This window comes from Agelaius phoeniceus, chromosome 2, assembly GCF_051311805.1.
Source record: "Agelaius phoeniceus isolate bAgePho1 chromosome 2, bAgePho1.hap1, whole genome shotgun sequence".
NCBI lineage: Eukaryota > Metazoa > Chordata > Aves > Passeriformes > Icteridae > Agelaius > Agelaius phoeniceus.
The window spans coordinates 95,316,751-95,341,299 of record NC_135266.1 but is presented as its reverse complement, the minus strand read 5'-3'; the positions used below and the strand labels follow the sequence as shown (position 1 = coordinate 95,341,299).

Sequence of the window (24,549 nt, the reverse complement as noted above, 5' to 3'; positions counted from 1 at the left end):
TGGTCCAGTTTTCAGGATTAAGCACGGACCTCACTGCTGGCAAGCAAAGTCATGCAGTACGTCCTGCCTGAACTGAGTGGCTTTTTTTTATTATGTTTGACAATCAAAAGCTCATTTTTGGTGGAGTGAATGGGGAACCACCAATTTTCCAATTTAACTCATTGGGAGAATTTCTTTGAAACTGAACTTTGGAGCAAGGATCTAGGGAACTGATTGTTCAGAACATACAAAATTTGGAATAAATTCCAGATTTAAAGGACTCCTGTGAGTTTCACAGCAGTCCAAGCTACATCCTGGCATTAGGACAAAAGAAACAGGACACCCCGAAAGACAATGAAGATACTTGTGAAGAAATAGTTCTGACTCCAATAAATGTGGTGACACTTCTTTCACCAATAAATAGGAACTATAAATTGTTTACAAATTATTCATACTTAAGAAGATAAAAAAAAAAAAGAGCAGCAGCAAGCAGCAGATACTGGAGATTCAGTATTTTCCTCTAAGTGGAACAGGTGAAGAGCAAGTCCCTTGTATGGAGTTCAAGCATCTCCCTCTCCTGGGAGGCCCCCTGTCTTTGGTGCAAATCCCCAAAGTGGGGGACTCTCCTCTTATTTAACTTTGCAGCAAAGAGCTTTAAAATCCCTTTCTGTACCAGCACAGTAGCACAGAGTAACATTCTCTTGTACAAGGCTCTCCCTCTCGTGGTGACAGTGTTACCTACTTCAACTGTTGTGTTCCTCAGAAGCTGTAAAAAACACGAAAGAAGTGCAAAAAGGAGCTGAATATAAATGCTGCCGACCACTGAAACATGAGACCATTACTTGCATTAGTCCTGGAAGTCTACTTGGTCAACAAGGAGATGGAAAATGAAAGTAATAATGAAAACCATATACTAGAATAAAGCTAATATTTGGACAGAGTCTTCCCTTGATGTTTATATCATTCAAGGAAAGTCGCCAATGCAAGAATCTTTAGAACTGTAAAATTGATATCACCTCCTGTTTTCTCTCTCCTTAGAAAAGCAGAAAATATGCACATATGAAATGAGTTTCTTAAAACATCACAATTCTCAAGATGAGTATTTCTTCAGAGAACGAAAAAGAAAGGATACGTGTTCAAAAAAAGCAAGATTTCTGGAATCACAAATGACTGACTGTCTTTTATGTAGAAGATATGTTAAAATAGTGTTCACCAGCTGATTATTTGTTAGTTTCACTTTCCCTTAGGCAATTGTATCTGTATACACTGCATTCTAAAAGTACAATCTCTAGTGTGGATAATCTACCTGTTTGGTACCATCCTGTTTGTAAAACCACTTCTTAACCTAAAAATATAAACTGTAAACTGTATAACATGCAAAATGAATTGAGGTGTTTAAAAAAGCATTAGGAAAAATAAAAGGCAACAAAGAAATTAAATCAAGAAACACATTAAACTAGTATTTATGCTAAATGAATTACTGAACCTTACAAAGGATTAGCAGGGCAAGTGTGGAATGGGTATGCAGCCATTAAAATGATCTGGTATTCTCAGTCACGTGAGAACACTCTCTACAAAAATATGTATGATTCAGCATTCAGTCAAAGGAAAAGGCAAAGAGCATGGTCAGAAAATGTGGACCACTGAATCAGCACTCTGTTGCAGCAGCTAACTGGAATTAATTTGGGAAATGGCACCTGTTTGGCTTAATGGGACAAAGCCCATCCTTCACGAAATAATCTAGTTCTGTTACTTGTGTATCTAATATTGAAAGGATAGTCTCCTCCTTCCCTTACAAATGGGTATACACAGAGTAAAGGAAAGCCAGACTCAGAAATCACTGCTGGAAGACCATAACTTTTAAACTGCAAGTAGAAAGAAAAAGAATGTGGTAGTGGCCTCCACGTACGTGCAAATGGCGGATGACGGGAGACTGTTAGGAACGCCGGCACTTGATAATTCCCATTCTTGAAGTTCTCATTTTAATATCCCAAGCTGTGGCATAGGTAACTCTTTCCCTCTCTTCTTACTCCAAAATAACTTTATTGATTTGCAGTGACACAGATTTGCTCATTCTCAGTGAAAATGGTTTGTAACTGATGTGACCATCTCTAATTTCTTCCAGTCTTCACAGTTAAGAGAAATGAGATAAAATTAATACCTCCTCCACAACCCTCATCCACTTGATTTTGAATGTTTTCATTTAGAAGTAATATGTTATCCACCAAAGAATGAATGTCAGCTGAATTAGATGTTCCTGATATATAGAAAAGCCAACATAAATTTCCATACTCTCATAAGTTTGCACTCTTACTAATTTTGAACCAAGGCTTGCTGCCTGAGCCATCTGTTGCAAGGTGAGAATACAGAAAGAACATCCAAACTCATGAGGCTTGGGTGTCAATCAGCTGTTTCTGGGTTTTTGGATGTAGACGTTGACATATCCCTAGTGACATCTTTTTCAGCAGTTTTGTGGTGACAATTGAAGTCCAATGGGGCTGACCCAAAATTCAAAACCAACAGGAATGTACTATGAAGATGGTAAAGGGAACATTCACCTAGAAGAACTTATGAATTGAAACTAAAACTTTCAGAGGTTGTTTTCATTTGAAAAAGGGGTGATCGAGTGGACAAATAAGGATCCAATTGGAATATATTAATAGTCATGGATGGAGGTATTTCTTGTTCAATCCCTGGCCACATTCTTTGTAACTATACAGAGAACAATGTTTCTTCTACCCCATCCTGGTGCAGAGGATAATTTTAGGAAATCTTAAAACTTTAAAGAAACAGGATTTGGAAGGAGTGAGAGACCACTTTCGGCATCTTTCTCCAAGGCTAGGAATGGAAGAGGAAAAGTCTGACATACACTCTTAGAAATGAAATAACAGGACATCTTAGGAAGAGAGCTGATAGATATTTGTCTTGATTAATTGTTCTTTTGATATGAAAGGGTAGCAGGGAATAATCTCTAATTTTTTGTAGAGCCTAATACTGTTTTACCTTTTCTTAAAAAAAAAAAGTTTTCTACATCTTACTACATAGAGATTTAAAAAAAGCCTGAAAAAATGCTTGTAAAGACAATAAAGAAGCTAATACTATGAAAAAGCACAATAGAGCTGTAATAATTATTGGTAAATGCTTCAAATAGCTGCAGCAGTTGATTGGGTTGTGAATGATACATGTGAAAAATTATTTTTCTATGATCGTAGGCAGATGCAAAAGTTAAATGATTATACTATGTATATATATTGATATAGAATTGCTATATATATTGTGTACTGTATGTTCTAGCTTTCAGAAATACTGTATTGTAGTGTACTGTACTTAACTAAGCAGATCTAAATAGCAACTTGTCATTTTCCACAAAGTCACTAGTACTGTTAACAAAAACCAAAAAGTCTATTTTCTCCAGTAAAAGAAATACATACTGTTACAATCACAGACATTTTGACTATAGAGAGACAATGTACATTTAACCAAAGGAAAACCCCAAACCAAAATAAAAATCTCACCCAAAAATCAACCAGCCAAAACTGTTGCATTATAGTCTTATTCAAAAGGGGAAGGGATATGCCACCAATCTAAGAAGAATATTTACTCACATTTTTATGACTGAAAATGAAAGAAAAAAGGTATCCCCCTAAATCTTTAATTACCCTTTCTGGAACAAGGAAAATCCCCTAATCAGGCAAAAGACTTAGAAGAATAAAATGCTGCTTTCAGAGCTAGCATGATACCAAAATAGGCAGCTGTAGTTAAACATATTCATCCCACTAACTAAATGGGTGCAAAATGGGTTCTAGAAATCCTGCAGCTCTCATGGATTACATACTGAATAATCTTACTGACCAATTTCTTCTCCTCCTGAATATCTACTGATCTTCTAGACACACTAACCATGATCCTGAAAAGATTTTGGCAAAGACCAAGGGAGAGAACATTACTTGCTATTTGTTAGTGATTGCACATTTGTAATGGATTTCTCAATCAATATGTTTCAGAGTACCTGAGGTGGGGAAAGAGCTGTTTGACATGGTGCTTTGGAAACTAGAGACTCCAGACCTGGAATATTTTAGAGCCTATCAATATATTGTGCTGCTAACTAATTAAAGGCTTAATAATTTTTTACTATTATTTTTATGGGAGCAAACAGGCAGGTTATTTTGCTTGGATTTTATTCCTTTGCAAGGTAGACATGTTGAAATTCAATGGAAACGAGTGACTGAACTCAACAGTATTGTTCCAGGGCTGTCATCCCCCATGGATGCCTCTCTCTGCTAGTGAAGCCTACTGAGATGGACTGTTTTATTTATTTTGTGGCTGAAAGACCACGTAAGGCTCTGGGAGGCACATTTCAGCCTTCCCTTCAGAATGGATACTCAGAAAAATTTCCTGTACCAAATTTGGTTGTCACATTTTTAATGAGGGCGAACATCTAATTTGGGCAAACATCCAACTAAGAGCATCTGGTTAACAGACTGCTTTTTATGAATATATGTGTGCATATATAGTGTATGAGTAGTATACCTGCTTTTCATTAGTCACCTGCCAATGCTCCGGAGTTAATGCTGTAATCCTTGTTTCATCTAAAGCCTTCCCTGCATCAAAACCATGCGTGTCCACACACTCAATTAGAAGCCTGTCTGTAAAGGCAGGAACAGGTAGCTGGCTGTCCCTACACATGCACACATCCACATGCACACTCATACAACTGCATGCACACACACACACACACACACACACACACACACACACGCAATATAATGTGATTTTACTCAAAGATCCCATAGGTACCAACAGCCTACATGACAAATGAAAGTAAAGGACTAAATGGGAAAAATTAAAAGAAAGCTGGGCAGTTGGGTAAATGTAATCCTATTTCTTGAATGCGATGATACTCTCTAATTAAGTATATATTCAACATGAGGGCTGAACTTCTAGGGGGCTTTATATGGTTTAATGAAGAATATGGCAATATCCAGGTGGCAAAAAGAGAAGAAGCAAAGTGAAATAGAAAAGGTTCCTATTTAACATCTAGATCTCAGAAAGGTATCTGTCCAGTTTGTAGGAAAAAATCTCAGAAAGATACTTGCCTGTTTTGTAGGAACAGGACACTGCAGAATCAGACAGGTGAACCCAACTGCACATTCCTCGAGTGCCACTGTGAACTTGGCAAAAAAATCACCAACAAGTCAACAGTAGAAAGACTGAACACTGTAGAAGTCTGCAGTTCTGTCTGGAAAATGCCTAAAGTAAGCAATGCTTTGTTACACTGGTACCAGATTTTCCAGCAGGAAAGGCTCCTGTGGGGAACTCATGAAAGCATATGGGGTACTGTAACACCTGAGCCCAATGTGACAGAGAGCATTTATGAGGGATGCTGGTGGTGGTTGCAGCTCAGAGAGGGCTCAAGTGCTAAGAAAGTTTGCATGAGGAGTGAAAACAAAAATAAATGCCCCTTTGGGCTGAACTGGGTAGAAGTTCTCACATATGATGTGATATTGGTAGTTCTTTTGTTTGTGTAATGGTACTGCTGTAGCAAAGGATATTTTTAGAATATGCTTTTTTTAAAAGGAATCACAGCTAAACTATCCAAAGGGGCTGTATTTATCTGCAGTGACATGCATGGAATCCCAGAAGTGCCAATATGAGTTGCGCTGATGGAAATTTAGAACAGAATTTGTCCCTTGAAAGTAGCTTTTCAAGGGACTTTCTTTCAAGAATTTCACTGGCATTGGAGAAGCTAGAGTCAAGTCACATAGCCGTGCCCCCATATTATTAATTTGATTTAGAAAGAACATTTACCCTCCAGTGTTTTACAGGGAGCTGATGCCAACTAACCAATCAAAAGGAAATCACTTTGGAAGAGGAACAAAATTGGAAGTGTAACTGAAAGTAAGAAACAGCAGAAAAACACCATCCAATATGAAGAGATTACTATGCCTCACTAACATTCTTTCTTCCCTACCCTTTCAAAGAGGAAAACATGATATTTTTTGTAAGAAGGGAACATTTTAGATGAAACTTTGCTACAGATACCAAACATAAACACACTTCATACTGCTCAGATGTATTTCTGTTTTAAAGCAATTGTCTATGAGGCTGTAGTGTATTCAAGGCTGTAGTGTATTTACTTCCCAAGGAAGTATCTTAATGTTCTTTGCTTTTTGAAAAATAGTTGAGGAAAAATGTGTAAATTGGGGTGTTAAAATGCAGTTAAGAAAGTATTTAGGAGGTTCTACAGAGGGATCTGGGAAAAAGGGGGTTGAAGGGGAACTCTCTAAAACTGCCTGAAAGGAGATTGTAGCCAGGTGGGCTCTTCTCCCAGGTAACAAGTGACAGGATGAGAGGATACAGCCAGAAGTTGTACCAGGGGAAGATTAGATTAGATATTAGGAATTTTTTTTTGACTAAAAGGGAGGCAAAATTGGAGCAGGCTGCCCAGGGAAGTGGTGGAATCACTGCCCTGGAAGTGTTCAAAACAAGTGTGGATTTGGCACTTGGGGACATGGTTGAGTGGTGGGCTTAGCAGAGCTGGGTTAACAATTGGACTCGATGATCTCAGAGGCCTTTTCCAACATTAATTCTGTGATTGGTTTGCTTACCTCAGTGCTACTCTCCTTTTCCTATGGGAAATATGAAGAGTGTCTTTGGGCATATGTGGCTGTGCACAAAAATCTCAGTTCACTGACTTTGGGGAAAGTCAGTGAAGTTCACGTAGGTAGTGGTAGTGGAAACTATGATCATGTGTAACATGAAGAATTGTGTTAGAGCATCAGAGTTCTGCTTATCTTGAACTGGCCTCTTTTATTTTAAAAGCTATTAATGAACAATTCTAGGGGAAATTGGCATTTAAAAACCATGATTTACTTTTCTCCTGATATGACTTTGCTAGAATGATGTGTAGACTATATTTGTCTCCTTTTATTTTAAGATAAACCTAGAAACTCTTTAGTTGAGTTTAGTTGCAGCATGAATAGCGAATTAAAGCAAACGGGTTCAATTTACTTTTCAATCTTCTTCACAGTACATCAGTAATCTCTGCTTCTCCTGTCTTGAACTCTCTCTTAATGCTTGTGAGTCAAATGCTACTGCAGAGGCTAAAATACAAAAAGATCAGCAACACTGCTAAATATATAATGAAAAAATATTGATTAATATTTAACTTTGCTTTTTTTTCACTAGAAGAATAATTTTAAAATTAAAATTATCTAACAGTATCCTGTTAGATATACAGTTAGATATCCTTTCTAACTCAGAGAGGATATTTGTCCAGATACTGGCACACCTACACAGGGAAATAATTCTTTTGTTCACCAAAATTTCTCATTTGTGTAGCTCTACTCTTTCCACCTTAGGTACTCCTGATCTATAGCTGAGGGGGAGCAGAAATAACAACAATGAAAGCATAATATTTTCTGTACTCTTAGAGGCACTAATATAATTGATTAGTTATCAGCACTGGGAATAAATAGATGCATACGCACTAATACCCAACACATCTTGTTTCTCATTTAGATATGTTCTTGGAAAAACAAAACAAAGATTCCCCCTTGTGTTGCCTTATAACAATAGGTCTAAGAGAGTTAAGTGTTCCTCTCTTTCAAACAGGTTGTGTCCCTTGTGGACCAAGTTTCTCTGTTCTTTCCTAGAGAAGGCATAACCCACATTTTTATTTGGTCAGTTTGAAGAATATGCATATACCTAAAACTCTCTCTATATTTTCCAGCTTAGTGATCTGTGAAAATATGGGGGCTTCTTTGCTCTGGCTGAAATGAACTGGATCACTGAGTAGCTTTAAAGGAAACCAGCTGAGAGCTTATTACTTCTTGCATGAAAATAAGGTGAACAGCAGCAAGAACACTGACTTGGCATGGCTAGAACCAGCCCCTGTGGATGTGTATCCAGCATCAGGCCACCTCCATACACTTGCCTGTCTTACTGGCCATGCTGCAGACCCTTGGCATTTTCAGCACCTGCCCCTCTGCAAGGCGTTTCTACCTGCATTTGGTTTCTGTCAGCAGGACTGCCAAGTACTGGAAAAGGTGTTTATTGCATTTACAAACTCAAGATTCCAGACTTAATGTGTTATCTGTAGTTTCCCTCATAAGCCTTTTTTCAGCAGAATTTTGATTATTTAGTGGTCAGTTGAAGACAAACCTTCTGGGAGAAGAGGAGGCTCAAAACCTCTCAGGGCCAAGTTCTCATGACTTTATACCTTCTTCACGAATTTTCATAGCCAGTATAAGAACAAATCAGGGAATGTGAAAAGCAGCTATTTTGCTTCAGGCCAATCAGATACTGCTTCAGTTAGGCTACCTGCTGACTCTTTACTATTGTGTTTATTCCAATGGCTCAGAGGACCTGGATGCTGAATTAAAAGCGTTGATTATCAAGTCATAGTCCTTCTTAGCAGAACAACCACTAGGTGCTAATTTGATATTATCATAGAATTATAGAATGGTTTGGGTTGTAAGGATCTTTAAAGATCATCCAGTTCAAAGCCCCCTGGCATGTGCAGGGGACCTTCCACTAGACCATGTTACTCAAAGCCCCATCCAGCCTGATCTTGAACACCTACAGCCCACACCTTCTCTAGGCAACCTGTTTCAGTATCTCACCAGCCTTATCATAAAGAATTTCTTCCCAATATCTAATCTAAACCTACACTCCATCAGCTTAAGGCCATTCTTCCCAGTTCTACCACTACATGCCCTTGTGAAGGTCCTTCTCCAGCTGTCTTGTCAGGTTCTCGACAGTCTACCTGGACCCTTCTCTTTTCCAGGCTCGTGCTATTTTTTTCCTTTTGAGCAGCAAACAATTTTCAGCAGTGAGAGCTGGAGGATTTCCTTAGCATAGGACTGTCAGGAGAGTCATAGATCTATCACATACTGATTACGTTTGAAATTATTTGGGTGCTTCTGATTTTGGATTGGACTCAACATCCCTACAAAGAGTATGTCTTGTACCTTCTCCCTATGGGACTTGTTTCATTACTAAGGGAGACAGGAGACGTTGGGATAATACTCACTAAAGGCAAGAGACTAATTCCTCCACCATGTCAGTCATCCAGCATTAATCAAGTACCTCAAGGTCAACTGAACCCAGTCAGTGGGGTTGACAAGAAGTGGGGTGCTGATGGTATGTGGGTTAATACTCAGCTCTCCTTTGGATGAAAAAGAAATCAAAAGAAGAAAAACAGGCTCCACTTGGGTTCTTTGGTCTTCGAGCAAAGGGAAGTCTCATTCACTTAGAAAGTCAATTAAATGCCACTCTTCCCTGTTACCTTACTGGGAACTTGAGCTGTTTTTGAAGGTAACAGCATGGGCCAGAAGTGGGCCTAGTAGAAGCATGATGGATATTGAGAAAGTGTCCTCAGAGCAGTTGCTGCAAACACCTACACCTATTTCCCTTAAGAGAGACTATTAATATGGTTTTATGAGAGGAGGTACCAGACTGAAATATCATATTAAAATGTACAGACCAGTTACTGTGCTGCTAGGTTCCCATTACTTATGAGTTGTTCCTGCCAGTACCCTGCAAGAGATCACTGTAGGAGAACCTTGCTAATGCACATGCCCCAAACACATATGGATATGCTCAGGAGCTGTCCTCTCCTTGCTATTCAGCAGACACTGAGCTTGTGGTCCTGCATTCCTTGTGGATTCAGCTTCCCAGAGAGAGGCAGACCTCAATGAAATAGGCAAGAGAAGTTAAATTTTGGTTCTCTGATTTGTGATTTCATATAATACAAGAATAAGGGTGTTTTAATGAACAACAAAATAAATTTGAAAGGGAATAATTTCAACAATGTGGTAATTAACGGGAGGAATTCACTTTCACAGGACATCATGGAGGCCACCTAAAAGTGAATAAGCTAGATCTTTCAAGGACAATGAGAATTATCTGCCACAATACATAATTTTTATATGGGATAAAAAGGTAAAGCCATGAATTATTATGCCTTTAGGTTGTAGGCAAATACATGTTTTATTTGTATTTATATGTATTTTATATGTAGAAATAGCTAATGAGGATTATATAATAAATCTTCTCCCTTAGGCTTATTGCTTTGTAATAATCCAACACTGGTCATTCATCTTCATTCAAATCATCTCTAACTTGCCACATGGCAGAGATGCAGTATTGGGTGAGATGGACCACAGGGGAGATCTGCTTCTAGCCAGTCCTACATTTCCAATTCATTTCACCAGCCTCAGCAGCTGTACAAGAAGGCACTTCTCATTCACTCTAAGGCTTCCTTTATTGCACTTATGCCTTGCAGAGAGGCCTTGACTTGTAAGCTTGAATTTATGTTCTATTTAATGGCCTTTTCCATCACCAAAGCAATATAAAGAGAGCTTTAGCAAAAGTGAGAATCAAGCTCAAGGAATGCAGGATATTGCATGCTTCAACAAAAGGATGTGTCCTACAGTCTGCATTTTCTTATCTGCATCATTTCACCAGGTGTTTTGAAGGAAGCCTTTCAAGCATACTGAGATAGATTCGCTCAAACATTGTCAGCAGCAGTTTCCAGATCATGGTGACTGCTATTCCTTTTGCAAAGGCATATTGTAGCAATATATGAAGCTTGAATATACCTGTAACATTCAGATATTATAGTTGTTTCCAAGTAGCAAATAAGTATTTCAAAGATGGGAGGAAGAACTGCCAAAGAGAATCTAACACTTTAAAAGATGAAGGGGACTATGTTTGAGCTTCTAAATTCAGAATGACCTGACAAGCACTTTAAGCCACATTTGCAGTCATGCTGCAAGTTGCTCCATGTTTTACAAGATCAAGTCTGGAAGTCCAACAAAATCAGTTTATATTACAGGCAGTCATTTCTGAAGACCTAGGCCTAAATTCTTTGACAAGCATTTTAGAATTCAGTCTAGTTAGTATGCCTTTGCTTTACTTTAAGAACTATGTTTATTGTTTTTTTTAATTGGCATCATTCATTCATTCATTCATTCATTCATTCATTCATTCATTCATTCATTCATTCATTCCTTATCTTTAATTCACTTCAGATTTATTAGAACTTAAAAAATTGGCATTTCAAAGATAATGCTTTGATTTAGGGAAGGATGAAAACTGAAGGATTAAAATTTGGATAGTATTTGGATTTTGGTGGACGTAGATCCTGATTCTTATTTCATGTTTACTGGCATATCTCTTCTGGTATCAGAAGTATGTTCCAGAATACGCTACATCTTGACTACAGTTCACCAGGTTCACAATGGCAAATTAAACAGCTTTTCCCCAGACCTCAGATGACAAATAAGCAGCTACATATTTGTAAGTTGGGTAAAATTCTTCACTAGTTCCTCATATGGGAGAATATTCTTTGATACAAACGATCTCAGGAAAAAACCTTCCTATCCCCAAAGAAAAACCTTCAATCCTTTTGTCTAGCTTCACCTTCCTCATTTTCTACTGCATTCTAGTCTCCAGAACCTTATTTTTTGTATAGATTTAGTGTGTCTAAATGGCAGATATCAGTTCTCCCTCTGTGTCTTGGGCTTTGTCTTTCTGCATCTTGATTTACATGCCAGTGTTGCTTTTACCACTGTGGTTATTAAAATAATATTTGTTAATGAACTTGTGCTCCTTCTCCAGCTCCTTGAACTACCCAAACAAGTTGGCAACAAAGAAAGGCGTTACCATATAAAAGATTCAATTGCCCTGGCACTCACCTCAAGGTCTCTCTATGCTGCACATTGCAGCCAAGAATCTGGGCTTCAGCATTTAGGATCTGCTGAACAGTACCTTGCAGGGCACAGAAAGATTCTGAGACTGAACCACCTGTCAGGCTTTTTCCCCCAAATAAATGCTAATGGAACAGGCACAGAACATATGGATGAAGTTACCTGTACTGGATCACAGGCATCTGATAGAGAAGCCGCAGGTGTAAAGAACATGCAAAATTGTATATGGAGATCTACCTAGTCAATACTCAGAAAGTTGTCCAGCATAAAAGAATGTCTCATGTGAAATGCTCAGTGTTCACAAGCAAGAAGTTTTGTAAACTTAAGAAAGCTTAATTTAAATATAGACACGAGTAAAAACTAAACTAGTAATTTTTCTTTTTTCCTTTTTGCATATTTTTGTTAGGTGCTTCTTCTCTGCCTAAAATATGAAGTCCAGAGTGCAGTTGGTGTAAGTCCTCATATAGATTTCAAGCAAGACAAAGATAGTGTCAAACGCTGATCCAACTGAACTAAGGACCCATGTACTTTGGGAGTTGGCTTTGGGGGAAAAATTCTTACACAGATACACAGAAGACAACTAGGGAGAACACCAGTCCAAACACAATAAAACAAAATACAAAACACCAACATATATATGCAGATCAGGAATCAATCTTTCACACTGATCCTACATTCCTTTCATAGCTTTGTCTATGCAGAGAATGTGGGATGTGGCCCTTCAGTCAGATTTTTTGCAAATGAAGGGAAGATTATTTGCAATGGTAACGTTTTAAGTTGTTTTGGCATCAGCACAAATTACTGGGGCAGGATCAGATTCCCACACAAATACGGAAGCTCTCTAGTGAGCAAGGCAGGTATGAGAGAAAAATACAGCAGATTAATTCTTGTCCAGTGACCAAAAAGAAGGGAAATCCTAGTTATTACACACTTTAAAACTTTCATTACTTTTTCAAAGAAGAAAGACTACAGTTTATATCATCCCCAAAAACAAGGGAACATTGCTAGAAAAATCTCTTTCTCAAAAGGAAACATCCTTCAGCAGAAATAAATTCTGAGATGGAACCAAAAAAGAAACAACAGAAGCTTGGTAAGAGCCAAAAAGAGAACCATATAATTCAAAAAAACAAAGTAGCAGTTCAAATGATACTGCAGGATGCACAAACACTAGTAGATAATCTCACAGATGACTTCACAGAGCCCCTCATCGACCCAGGTAATTCTTGATTCCATTAGAAAACAGAGAGAATAATACTAGAAAAGAAAATAAAGAAAACATCCTTCCTCTTTTTTAAAATAAAAATCAAGATCATCTCCCCTCCCCCCCTCTATCTGGAAGCAGGTTAGCTAACCTTAACAGTCTCAATTTAAAATAAAATATATATTTTTATATATATTCATATATATAATAAAAGAGAAGATATTAGTGGCAGTGTATGCAAAACAAAAAAGAAAACAAAGAAAAATTACTTTTAACAATCTCACTTTTTTTGTTTTTTTACACAAATACTGTTGTAAATATATTAAAAAAATCAGCATTCTATCTGGTAAACGTCACTTTTGCCCCTCTATAAAATTTTGAATTAAAAAAGTCCCAACAACTCTTATTTTTTTTTAATTATTATTCCCCTCCCCTCCCACCCTCTATTCCTCTTTCTTCCACAAGAATAAATCCTGATGCAACTATTTTTTTTTTGCAAAGATTGTGGGAACTAACCCTTCTCTTGTACCTAGATCCATAGGTTGCAACCTCTGATATCTTTGATTTTCCTCTGTGTTTCTCTTTGCCTTCTGTGAAAGTCCCTCTTGATTGTGCTGAGGCCCTGTGCTCAGCGAAGACACTGAATAAATTACAAAAAAGCCACCGTTGCTCGTTGTCTGAATCTTCTTGGTTTCTGCTATAAGGTGGTGGTGGTACGAGAAAAGCAGCGGGGAGGGTGCGCTGGACAGCGAGGGATGGAGCAGAATCCAGGTGAGGAACCTCTGATTCTTTTTCCTCACCCTGCAGGGACTCCACACTATCCAAGCCACACTGCCTCGCATTCCCCTCAGCCCTTTCTGTGTGTTTGTGAATGCATGTGTGTGTGCGAAAGCAGACACATGGTGGAAACCAGCAGGGCCTTGTTTCCTCTGGTTGCTGCTCAACCAGAAGCAAAATATTCCACAGTTCTAACTGGATACTGTGAAGTCCAAAAGCGGTCAGCAATGTGAATCATGTCCATTGAAACACTGCAAGCGGTGTACTTATAATGACAGTAGGCCTTGTAGATTTGTAATATATTTTGTTTTGTTTCTTTATTTGTAGTGCTCTTCACAAGTGAGAAAAAAGATTTTTTTTAATTATTTTTGTCTGTTTTTTAAAATTTTTTTGTGGTTTTTTTTTTTTTTTTTTTGTTGTTTGCTTTTTGTAGTAAAGAAGGGTTGTATTTAGAGGCCAGTAGCTAGAGATCCAACCAGTGGAGCTCATGAAGCACTACCTGGCCTTAAGGCCACCATCCGAGGGAGGCTGGGAAAATTATTATTCACCCAGCCTCCGGAAATGTAATGTACCAGCAGGCAAAAAACAGTTCTTCATGTAGTACAAAAAACAACAAAACAAAATGAACCCAAAAAAAGGAGGAAAACAAAGGTAAAAATGAAACAAAAATAATTTCTTAATTTCTAGTGCCATAGCTTTTTTTGTTGTTTCTATTTTTGTTGTTCATAACAAAGAGAGAGAGAGAGATTCTACTTATCCGTCTGACACATGCATCCTCATGTGGTCGTTGAAATGCTCGATTTGGTCAAACTTAGCTGGACAGACAGAGCAGACGTACGTGGTCCCCTCCGTGCAGGCCACCACGCCGGCGGGGACAGCCCTCGCGCCGGTGCCGGTGGCTCCAGGCGTGCCGTTGGTGGCACTGTGCAGAGCCACATGCCTCTCCAGCAGGGTCTTATGGGAGAACTTCTTCTTGCAGATGTAGCACTCGTAGGACTTCTCCCCACGGTGGAGACGCATGTGCACATTAAGGGAGCTCTTCTGGGTGAAGCGCTTGTTGCAGATACTGCACTGGTAGGCCCTCACGCCAGTGTGTGTCACCATGTGTTTGATTAGGTAATCCTTTAAAGAGAAGGAGCGCCAACAGATGCTGCATTGGTGTGGTTTCTCACCTGCCCAGTACCAATGAGAGAGACACAGAGAGACAGACAAAAAAAAAATCATAAAATTAAACCAGTTCAGTAGAACTCTTCGCAATAAACTAATGGTAAGCCTCATGGGGGTCTTTGGAGAGGTGCTCTGGCTAACAAAGAGTAAGTCTGTCAAGCAGTGTGTTTTGACACACAGCATTTTTTGCAACCAGAGGTTTCAAAATGCTTTACAAAGGGGGCTGCAGGAATTCCCTATCCACATACAGTAAAAAGGAGCTCAGGTGATTTCTTCAAGTTCACACACTAGGCAGACACTGACAAAGACAGGACTAGAGTTAAAAGGTCCTGGCATCTGCACTCAGTTTCAATGGCACAGCCTCTCCTGTCTGTGCTCCTGTCTTGCCCCTCATGCTCATTTCTAGACAGGAAGGTCTCAGCCATGCTACTTCACCTTCCAGTGCTTCTGTTTCCTTACCAGCATGCAATAAAAAAAGGGACAAATCAGTGATTACCAGACAGCTGACCTGGGCCAGACACATTTTGGTCAAATTGCTTTCAATTTCTCAGGAGAGCAGAGACAGAGATTGTCAGAGGAATCCAACACTTTATAAGAGGTTTACATTTGTTGCTCCCTTTTCTGGTCAAATGTCACAGCTGAAGCGTGTACAAGGAGTACTGGAAAAAGGAACCTCAGGATACAGAATTGCCTAGGCCAGCCAGCACCATGCAAAGGGCAACCTAACAGATAAACTTCCAGTGTAAGACACAGGAAACTTGAATGATTTGACTGCCAGTTAAATCAAACATCTTATGAGGTAAACTAGGGAGATAAAACATGTATGCAATCTTCCACATTGCCTTGTGTTCCCAGGAGTGTTGTAAAACTTATTACAGAAACTCATATAATTGAACTCTGATCATATTCAGACAAACCAATGACTACAAGGATAAACTGGGAAAAATACTTAGCTGAGCAAATATACTGTTTTTTTCAGACTACTCTTAAATCCTCCTCATGCTCAGAGTTCTGAAAGATAAGGCATGGTCTCATGTTTCATGGTATCAACCAATGTTTTCATGATATGCTGCTGCACTGATAATGTAACCAACAACTAACACCCTGAATGCCCCATCAAAAGCTACTTTTAATTTGCTTTCTGAATCACTTGTGGTATATTTCATGTGTGAAATTCATCATCCCCAAAGCTGTCAGGGATAGAAATGGTACTATAGCTCTGTAAGAATTGAAATGATCCTCACTTTCAGTGATGGAGAAAATTATTTTCCTGTGGTTATTCTGCAATTTCTCATATTATTTTTTCTCCACAAGACATCCTGCTTCCTTCTTTTTACAGTCTGTTTTGAACTGTTTTAAATCCTGAAGAGTCAATCTTCAGGGACCAAGACATGCCTGTGGTAATATATAATTCACTCATTGTATAGTGAGATTACCATATGCTACTTAAACTCAATTTTAAGAGGAGATAATTAAAATGGATTAGATGTGAAAGACCTACTTTTTTATCTCCCCCAAGTCTCTGTTTCTTTTTATTTCATGGTTTGCATGTATGACAGTGACATCCATGAATGAAATCCACTTGCTGCTCTTCCTTGTACTCGTGAGGAGTTTGTCCCTACTTGGTGAAAGACATTTGCTCAAAACACTAAGTCCTTGCTTTCCTGATGGCTTTGCCACACACAGTACTGTCTTGTGTGTAGACAGGTCAACATGCATGACACGTGATGTGGAAAATGATAGCGTGTCAGTTAGAATAACGTCTGATTAACTTACAAGAGGCTGATTGTATTTATGGAGCTCATTTTTGCCTTGGGCAATATATGTCCCAGAGTTTGTATTAAGTTGGTCTCCTCCACTCTAGACCTTGTTAAGATTGTGCTATAAAAATATGTTAATTTTTGCCTGCTTATGTTTCTAAGATATACTGGGTTGTGGCTTTTTAATCTCAGCTTCAAAGTCTTCCTGGGATTTCTCCTCTCTAAAGAATTACAAAACTTTAGTTTTTCTTTTTTGTATGCAAATTTTTGTGCTTCCTAAGTGAGCACTGTAGATTCTTTATTCCCGTGATTCTTCATTTTAAAGTCAGAGAAAACTTTGCTAAGTGAATTAAAATGTGCATGTTCTTCCTTTTGCTTCTTTATTTTGTATTTGGCTGGTATTAAACTGCAATATGGGATGATTAGAAGAATAGAATCAGAGCATATCCTGAGTTGGAATGGGGAAGAAGCAACGTCAGCGCCTGGCCATGGTTCCCTTTTCTAGCCCCTGTGCTCCTGGTGATGTAGGCTCTGCAGCTCTCTGAACCCTAACCGTAATGGATACTTGGTGCTGACACTGAGGTCATGGAATCATAGAATCCTGAGTTGGAAGGGACTCCCAAGGATCATCAAGTTCCACCTCCTGGTCCTGCACAGCACCACCCCAAGCATCACACCATGAGCCCGAGACCATCATCCAAGAGCTTCTCAAACTCTGCCAGGTTTGGTGCTGTGGCCACTTCCCTGGGGAACCTGTTCTGGTGCCCACCAACCCCTACCAAAGAGTGAAAAACCTTTTCCTAATATCTAATGTAAACCTACCCTGAGACAGGTTCATGCTATTCCCTTGTGTCCTATCACTGGACAAGAGAGAAGAGGTCAGTTCCTGCCCCTGCACTTCCCCTCATGAGGAAGCTGTAGGTCACAATGAGGTTTCCCCTCAATCTCCTCCAGGCTGAAGCCAAGTGACCTCAGCCACTCCTCAAATGACTTGCCCTCATACCATCGCCATCCTATCACCAAATTAGAAGGTATGGAGGCAGCAATGTTGGTGTTCTGCTTTGATCCCCTTGGCATGTGATCCTCTTTTGCAGCCTTTAATCCAGTATTAATCACAGTGTGATATGTGGGAAAGGCAATGGTGCCTTATAAAGTGCAGACACTGCATACACTCTAGCACTGTATTTCCACAATATTGTGGGATATATTAAAGTGAGTCTACATGGATCATGGAAAAATAGCAATCTCTAATATGCTTGCAGCCATGTGAAAGAAGAAAAGGATGTCGGTTTCTGTTGCATGGAAAGTTAATCAGACTGTAGTTTTTGGAAGCATAAAAACATATAGAGATATAGAGGCCTTTAAGTTACTGAATTCAGGTTTATTATTAGGCTCTTCCATGACTTCTCTTGTGAGCCCTCCAAACAGAAAGATTAATTCAAATATTTGCATCTCCCAAACCTCTCATTTTTTCTGTGGATCTTTTCCAGGGCCACTTTACTGGGCTTCTTTCAACAGGCCTAAGGAAAAGTCACCCTGACAGTGGGAACAGGTATCTCCCCTCAATTTTTGTAATGATCCTGTCCAGCACTAGACAAGGTAGCAGACAGACTTTCTCTGGGGCTGCACACATAATGGTAATTTGTGCATATAGGAGGGTTTTTTGAAGCCTTGCTCTCTGTAGATTAAGGTGAAATTATTCTCTCAGGAGCCAGTTAGCTCCTAAATGAATTTTGAAATGATTTATTTACCCAAATCTTTCCTTGCCACCACGGTTCATTTTTTAGGGCATTCTCACACCCACAAAAATAAAATATTAATTCATGATTCAAGATGCCTATCAATTTCCTCAGTTGGTATTACTTGTAGTAGCTAAGAATGTTTTAGATCAGAAAAATACTTCCAGTATTATTCTTTATCTGAATCCAAAACCAAAGTGCAGTGGTAGGGGCAATAAAGTACCTAATCTCAGTGAAGTTATTTGTAAAAAAGTCTTTTTGGCTTTTAGAACAAGAATGCAAGCAGATATATTTGACTGTGTTATGAAGGGGATATTTTTCTGAATACCAACACTATCTATGTTGCATTTTAGCTCCTCATCCACAACAGAGAGATGGAGAACATAAACAGACACAAAGGTAATATTGGGATTCAGGACTCTTGATCCTTGCAATTACACATTTTGTACCAGTCCTGAGAAGTTGATCTTTTTGTATATGTATATGTACATGTCTGCTGTAGATATCTAGAGGAGTTTTTCATTTAAGTGATAAATACAGGTAAATTGAAGTTAAAAGTTTACATATACACATGGAATTGAAATCTATTGCATCCAAGAGAGAGGCATGTTGGGCAATGTTTCCAGGTTCTCCTCCATGTTTCACAAACCCAGCATTTATTTTAAGATCTGATGTTAACAAAGGCACTGCTTGGTGAAAGAAATATTTACTCTTTCTCTAAACTAGAATGTCTCTCCAACAGCAGGAAGAGCCAAGGGCTAAAGCAAGCAAAGCACTCCTGAACCCATGGAACTCCATTTAAAATACATATCCTTGCTTTGAAGTCTCATAACTTGGCAAAGCTAGAAAAGGCAGTTTTGGCTCAGTGGCAAATATGGTTACCTATGTTATCTCAACAGACCATAAACCATGTACTAAAGCAGCTGTAGTTTTAAACAGAAAGATGCTGATATTGTGTTCCATTGTGCTCCACATATATTCTTTAAATATTTTCTCACTGAACCCTATGTTTCTGTATGCACAGCTAGTGATGCCTCTGATTTACCAAGAGACAAGGGATTACAGCAATTAGCCTCAGTGAAGTACAGAAAGACCTTCTGACAAAACCCCAGATTTAATTTCTTATAGTAGTATGTGAGATCTAAAAAATCTGTGGCAGTGTGTGTAACATCCGGGCCTGGACCTACTGGCGCAGCTCCACTAGTAATGAATTTGCCCTAACCTCACCACTACTTTAGCTTAATCTGTAAACCCCATATTTGTAAAACCTACAGGGGGATGCCCTTTCTTAGTAGATATAGTTTTTCTTATGACCTATTAGTTTCCTCTCATCCACTTAATGTTGTCTGGTCAGCTTGCAGGGTACAATGAATGCTCACCATTTCCTTGGATGGATGCAGGATGCATTTTACTCCAAGAGAAATTAACTTGTTTCTCCACCCTGCACAGTTAGGCCCCTATTTGGGATCTATATTTTTCTGCAGGGACTCAACTTCAGTGCAGTAAGGCCAGGAAGTGTTCAGTGACACCAGCTCCCTGGATAAGCCCTCCCTTCTGTTTATCCTGGGGCCTGGCAGGCTGGTAAACAAAATCTAAGTACATGGTTGTGAAGGGCTTTCTGTGGCTCCATATGCAAGCCAAAGGGAAGCACTCTTACCTGTGTGTACAAACATGTGCTTGACGTAGTTCTGTTTGGCGGTGAAAGTCTTGTTACAGAGAGTGCACTCGTAAGGCTTTTTTTCGCCTTGCCCACCCGCTGTGCTGTGGCCCGCAGACGGGGCCAAGGGCTGTGGGGCTGGCAGCTGGGCAGTAAAGGTTGACAGGCCAGGCTGGGACACTGTCACAAACTGTGTCTGTTGGCCAGCTAAAGGCTGGGGCAGGCTGAAGAGAAAAGGCTTAGGGCCACTGCCAGCAGACTGCGTGGTGAAAAGGGCAGGCAGGTAGGTGTTGCCAGCTGTGCCAATGACCTGAGTGTTGCTGGTCAGAGTCAGTGGCATCCTCAGATTGCTGGTGAGGGTTTCTGTCTGGCGTAAGTAGATCTGTGTGGTTGGCAATGGTTGGGCAACAGATGTGCTGACAGAAGGCTGCAAAGCCCCCTTTTCGGTGCTGTTATTGACTGTGAGCACTTTGCTGTCCATTTCAACGTCATTGCTTCTCTCTGGTGAGGAAGAGTTGGCATCTACATGTTGCTGCTGCTGCTGCTGCGGCTGAGTGCCATCAGCAGGGACATCATTTTGATCTGCTTGAGTAGGTTCTTGCTGCCCATCCCGGCCCAGACCAGCCATAAACTGCTGCTCCATGGAATCAGGCTCAGTGCCAATGGAGGAACTGACACCCGAGTCAAAACTCTCCCCTTTGGGCTCGCTCTCAGTGCCTTCTGCTTGGTCAGTGTCCTCAGTGCATTCCTCAGACTCATTGCGCTCAAGGATCTGCACCCTCTGTTGGCCGTAGTAGTCATAGTCATCCTCCATCTCCTGTTTAATATGGATGTTGCCCATCAGGGTTTGGATTCGGACAGGGCGGGGCTGCTTCCGGCAGTGTGTGGTCTCTGGAGTGGTGGAGAGGTACCGCTCCATCTGCTGCGACCGTTCATGGATCCGGGTAATCCAGCTGGGGTCTTCTATGTGATGGTCCCTGGGGAGTCCCAGGGCTGTCTCATGGTGGCTGACCACAGCTCCACTGTAAAACGAGCGCTCCCCACTGCCATTTTGCATGGAACAGGCATAGAGGGCTGAATAGATCCTGTCCACGCTGTGCTGTGAATGGCTCTGCAGGTAGCCAGACTCTGTGTCAGTGCTCTGCCCCGAGGTGCCTGATTCAGGTGTTCCCCTGGGTGTCTCTTGGCCAGAATCCTGAATCACTGGGTAGACATCGCCCACATTTTGTGAGACAATCCTTGTGCACTCATCAATCACAGTCTTGATCTGCAGGATGCTGGCAGCTGTGAGGATTTGGAGGGCCTCTGACTGGGACACCCGCAGCACCCCGCTGTACATGAAATCAATGAGCTTTTGCACAGACTGGACCGACACCACTGAGGGGATCTCGATGTCGCTGTAGCCCAGCAGCAGCTTGTCCTGGAAGAAGGGGCTGCCAGCCGCCAGCACGCAGCGGTGGGCGCGCAGCATGCTCCCGTGGATGCGGACCGTCACGTCACAGAAGTGGCCACGGTTGCGCTGCTCGTTGAGGGTCTCAAGCACAGAATTGCTGAAGTTGTGAAGGTTGATGCTATGAATGCGCTCTGTCATCCCCTTGCAACTGATGTTACCTGGAGCAAAGCAGGTGACAAAAACAAACAAACAAAAAGAACAGAATGAGTCTTGTCCTCTGCAGGGCCGGAGTGAGAGCGCTGGCAATGGTAACTCCCACTGTGTAAACAAAACTGATTGCACTGGAAAAACCACACACAGAGGCATTGGTAACAACACATCATTTTGTAAGGCTACAGGTAAACTTCCCTACTCATTTCCAGAAGCTCAAGTCCTGAATCTTTGGACAAAACCAAATGAAGACAGGTGTAGCTGGACCTGAATTCCAATCATACTCCTGAGTCTTGGGCTTCCTATCAGTTTATCTGGCTTTAAAAAGCTTAGAGCCAGCCAATTGTAAACACTGAGCACATGGATTAAAGCTGGATTTTAGGCTGTGGATTTGATTTATGCCAGAGAGATCAGAATCTGTAATGACCCTAAGTTGTTAATGCAAAGAGTATATATGAAAATATTATTTCAATCTAGATTGGTATTTTAAGGAATTTAGATCATGTGTTTCACAGTATAGTTACTTGTATCAAAAAAAACTGGCAGTCACTTTGTAAAATCCAAATCTGGTTCAAGATTAAGGCTGCAAATGTTCCTAAAATCCCACGCAGAGTTTTGTCTGGGGTTGTGGTTTAGAACATTTGCTACCCAATAGTGACAAACAGTTCTCTGAAAGAACCCAAAGCAAGAAGTTAACATGAGCTGTCCCCTTCATTTTTAGCATATCCCAAGTTCTGACTTGCACCAGACCGCCATCATATAAAACCAAATGTTCTCCTGCTGTTATTTACTTGACAGAAACTGGAATATTACAGACATTTACTCCAAGGAAGATTTTGTCTTAGTTTGACTGAATAATCTAAATAGAGAACAGTTCAGAAAAGCATCTAACCAATTTGGATACAGAGCTAACATAATCTTCAAAATTTACAAGTGACTAAAAAGAAATTTCTTAATCTCCCAATCCACTGTTCCCCATCTTCATCTTGCTTGCTTTGGTTTCACTGCTTTCCCATTTCCTTTCCTGTTTTATACCAAATTTTCATCTATTTGGATTTTGACAGGCAGAAACTATGATTTCACCTTTTAATTATAAAGTATCAATTGTCCCTTGAATGGTAAACAAATAAAACACTATTAATAATTCTTTTAAGCATTTGTAGTACTTGTGGCACCTTGCTTTCTAGAAAATTAGGCAAAGTAATGCTAAATCGCCACTGGTTTTACAGGCATTTTGTCATGCATATTCCCACCAAAGATCTAACCACTATTGCCACAATAACTTGGTAATGTGTGAGCATCCAAAAATAGAAGTTGGTACGTGTGAGTAAATGAAACTAGCTTATTGTCACTGTCTAACAAATGTAAGAGCAAATAAATAGCACTGGAAGCAGTTGATAGGCATACACAGGCCTTTTAGCCCAGCAATGTCTCTCTGCCCCACCCGAAGGAATGCTTTACATCTCATCCACAGGCAGTTGAACACTTCTCACTGCAATTTGCAGGCAAATATGGCATGCTCCCTGCTCTGCCTTTTACTTCCCATTTATTCACTCCCAACATCTCAAGCACCCTCTCTTCTGGTGGTTCCAAGAGAAACCACCAGGGACACAAGCGGTTATTTTAATTCTCTGAAGTAGCTGATGATTAAAGGGAAGCACAAAGGTCAGGAACTGGAAATCACAAAGGGGCCAAGCTGTCTGAAGAAGTCCCACGTTAACAGATGTAAACCAACCTGTACCAGAAGGTTACTAATTTCCATGTGTGATTAGCATGCTGAGGGGATGCTCACATAGAAGAAACAAGGAAGAAATCACTAACACCATGATGGAGGTTGTGAAATTCCTCTGTCTTGTTCATAAGCTTAGCCAGGAAACCTGAACTTCTTTCTTTAATGGGACTGACCATAGGACTAGAAAAACATCTTAGAAACTGGGAGACTTTCCTTCAAGGGCATTGCAACTATTATCACACAAAATAATGTAGAGAAGAGATGTATTTCCTCCTCCTTCCGGAAAGAGTAATTCTCCAGAGGCCTCCAGGGCAGTTCCAGATGCTTCCGTGTCAAACATGTCAGACCATACTAGAATCCAAAATCCAGCATGTATTTACACACAAAGTCAGAATCCTTGGCAAAAACTTCATAGATGTGGGGCAACAGAAGGGTGGAAAATTATTGATAAATAGGTGACACCTCTTTTTAAGACTTACTACAGGCCATAGCAAGTGACTGTACAGCTACCCACTATCTTTGAGTAGTACCAGTGACTACCTGGTTTGCTCCTAGGACTCACTTTCACATAAAGACATCTCTATGTTCAGGTCTGTCAAAGAAGGTATTTGATAATAATAAGAAATATGCAGCAGTCTAACCCAATAACCCAAAAATCCTATCTTGAATATGCACAATGTGGAATATTCTACACACACCAGAGATGCTACAGACAGGTCACTTGATTTGAGAAAAGAAACCTACTTTGTTACTATGCTCCTTGGCAGATAAAATTAATTTTGTGAGCAAAACTCTGAAAAATGCATCCTTAGTGTTACGGACGGTAATGAGATGACTGGCTGCCACAATTAAGGGATAAATATTGTGTAAATATTAAGAAAAGCTTTAGTGATGTACAGTTATGTTACAGTAGTTTAGATGTCCTCTGTTCTCCCCATGGTTCCCTTCCCCCCCTCCCGTGTTGTGACCATCAGACAGCCGGGGTTGTCTAGGACAGAAGCTGTGCCACGCACCCCTTGCATGGGGCAGCCGGGAATGGAAAAGCTTGGTGCATAGGGGGTGTGGCATGGCAACACCTGATCTCCAATCAAGTTACAAGAAAGCAGTCTCCACCGATAAATGGCAAAGAAGAACTGACAGACAGACTTTGGGAGGAGCCAGAGCTGGCTGATGCAACCCCCAGGGGTATAAAACACTGGGCATCCATCTTGAAGATGAAC

General features: G+C 40.2%; 1 protein-coding gene across 3 annotated transcripts in view; it reads right to left on the bottom strand.

Moving 5' to 3' along the window:
- Nucleotides 1-13,353: 13,353 nt before the first annotated feature.
- Nucleotides 13,354-24,549, bottom strand: part of ZBTB20 (zinc finger and BTB domain containing 20) — a 473,812-nt gene continuing 462,616 nt past the window's right edge. For all 3 annotated transcript variants that reach the window (XM_077174295.1, XM_054627748.2, XM_077174294.1), the window contains 2 exons: nt 19,995-21,605; nt 13,354-14,843 (listed from right to left, as the gene is read on the bottom strand). In XM_077174295.1, the coding sequence (XP_077030410.1) occupies nt 14,425-14,843; nt 19,995-21,585 (2,010 nt within the window). In that variant the 5' untranslated portion in view covers nt 21,586-21,605 and the 3' untranslated portion in view covers nt 13,354-14,424. The remainder of the gene's footprint in view (nt 14,844-19,994; nt 21,606-24,549) is intronic.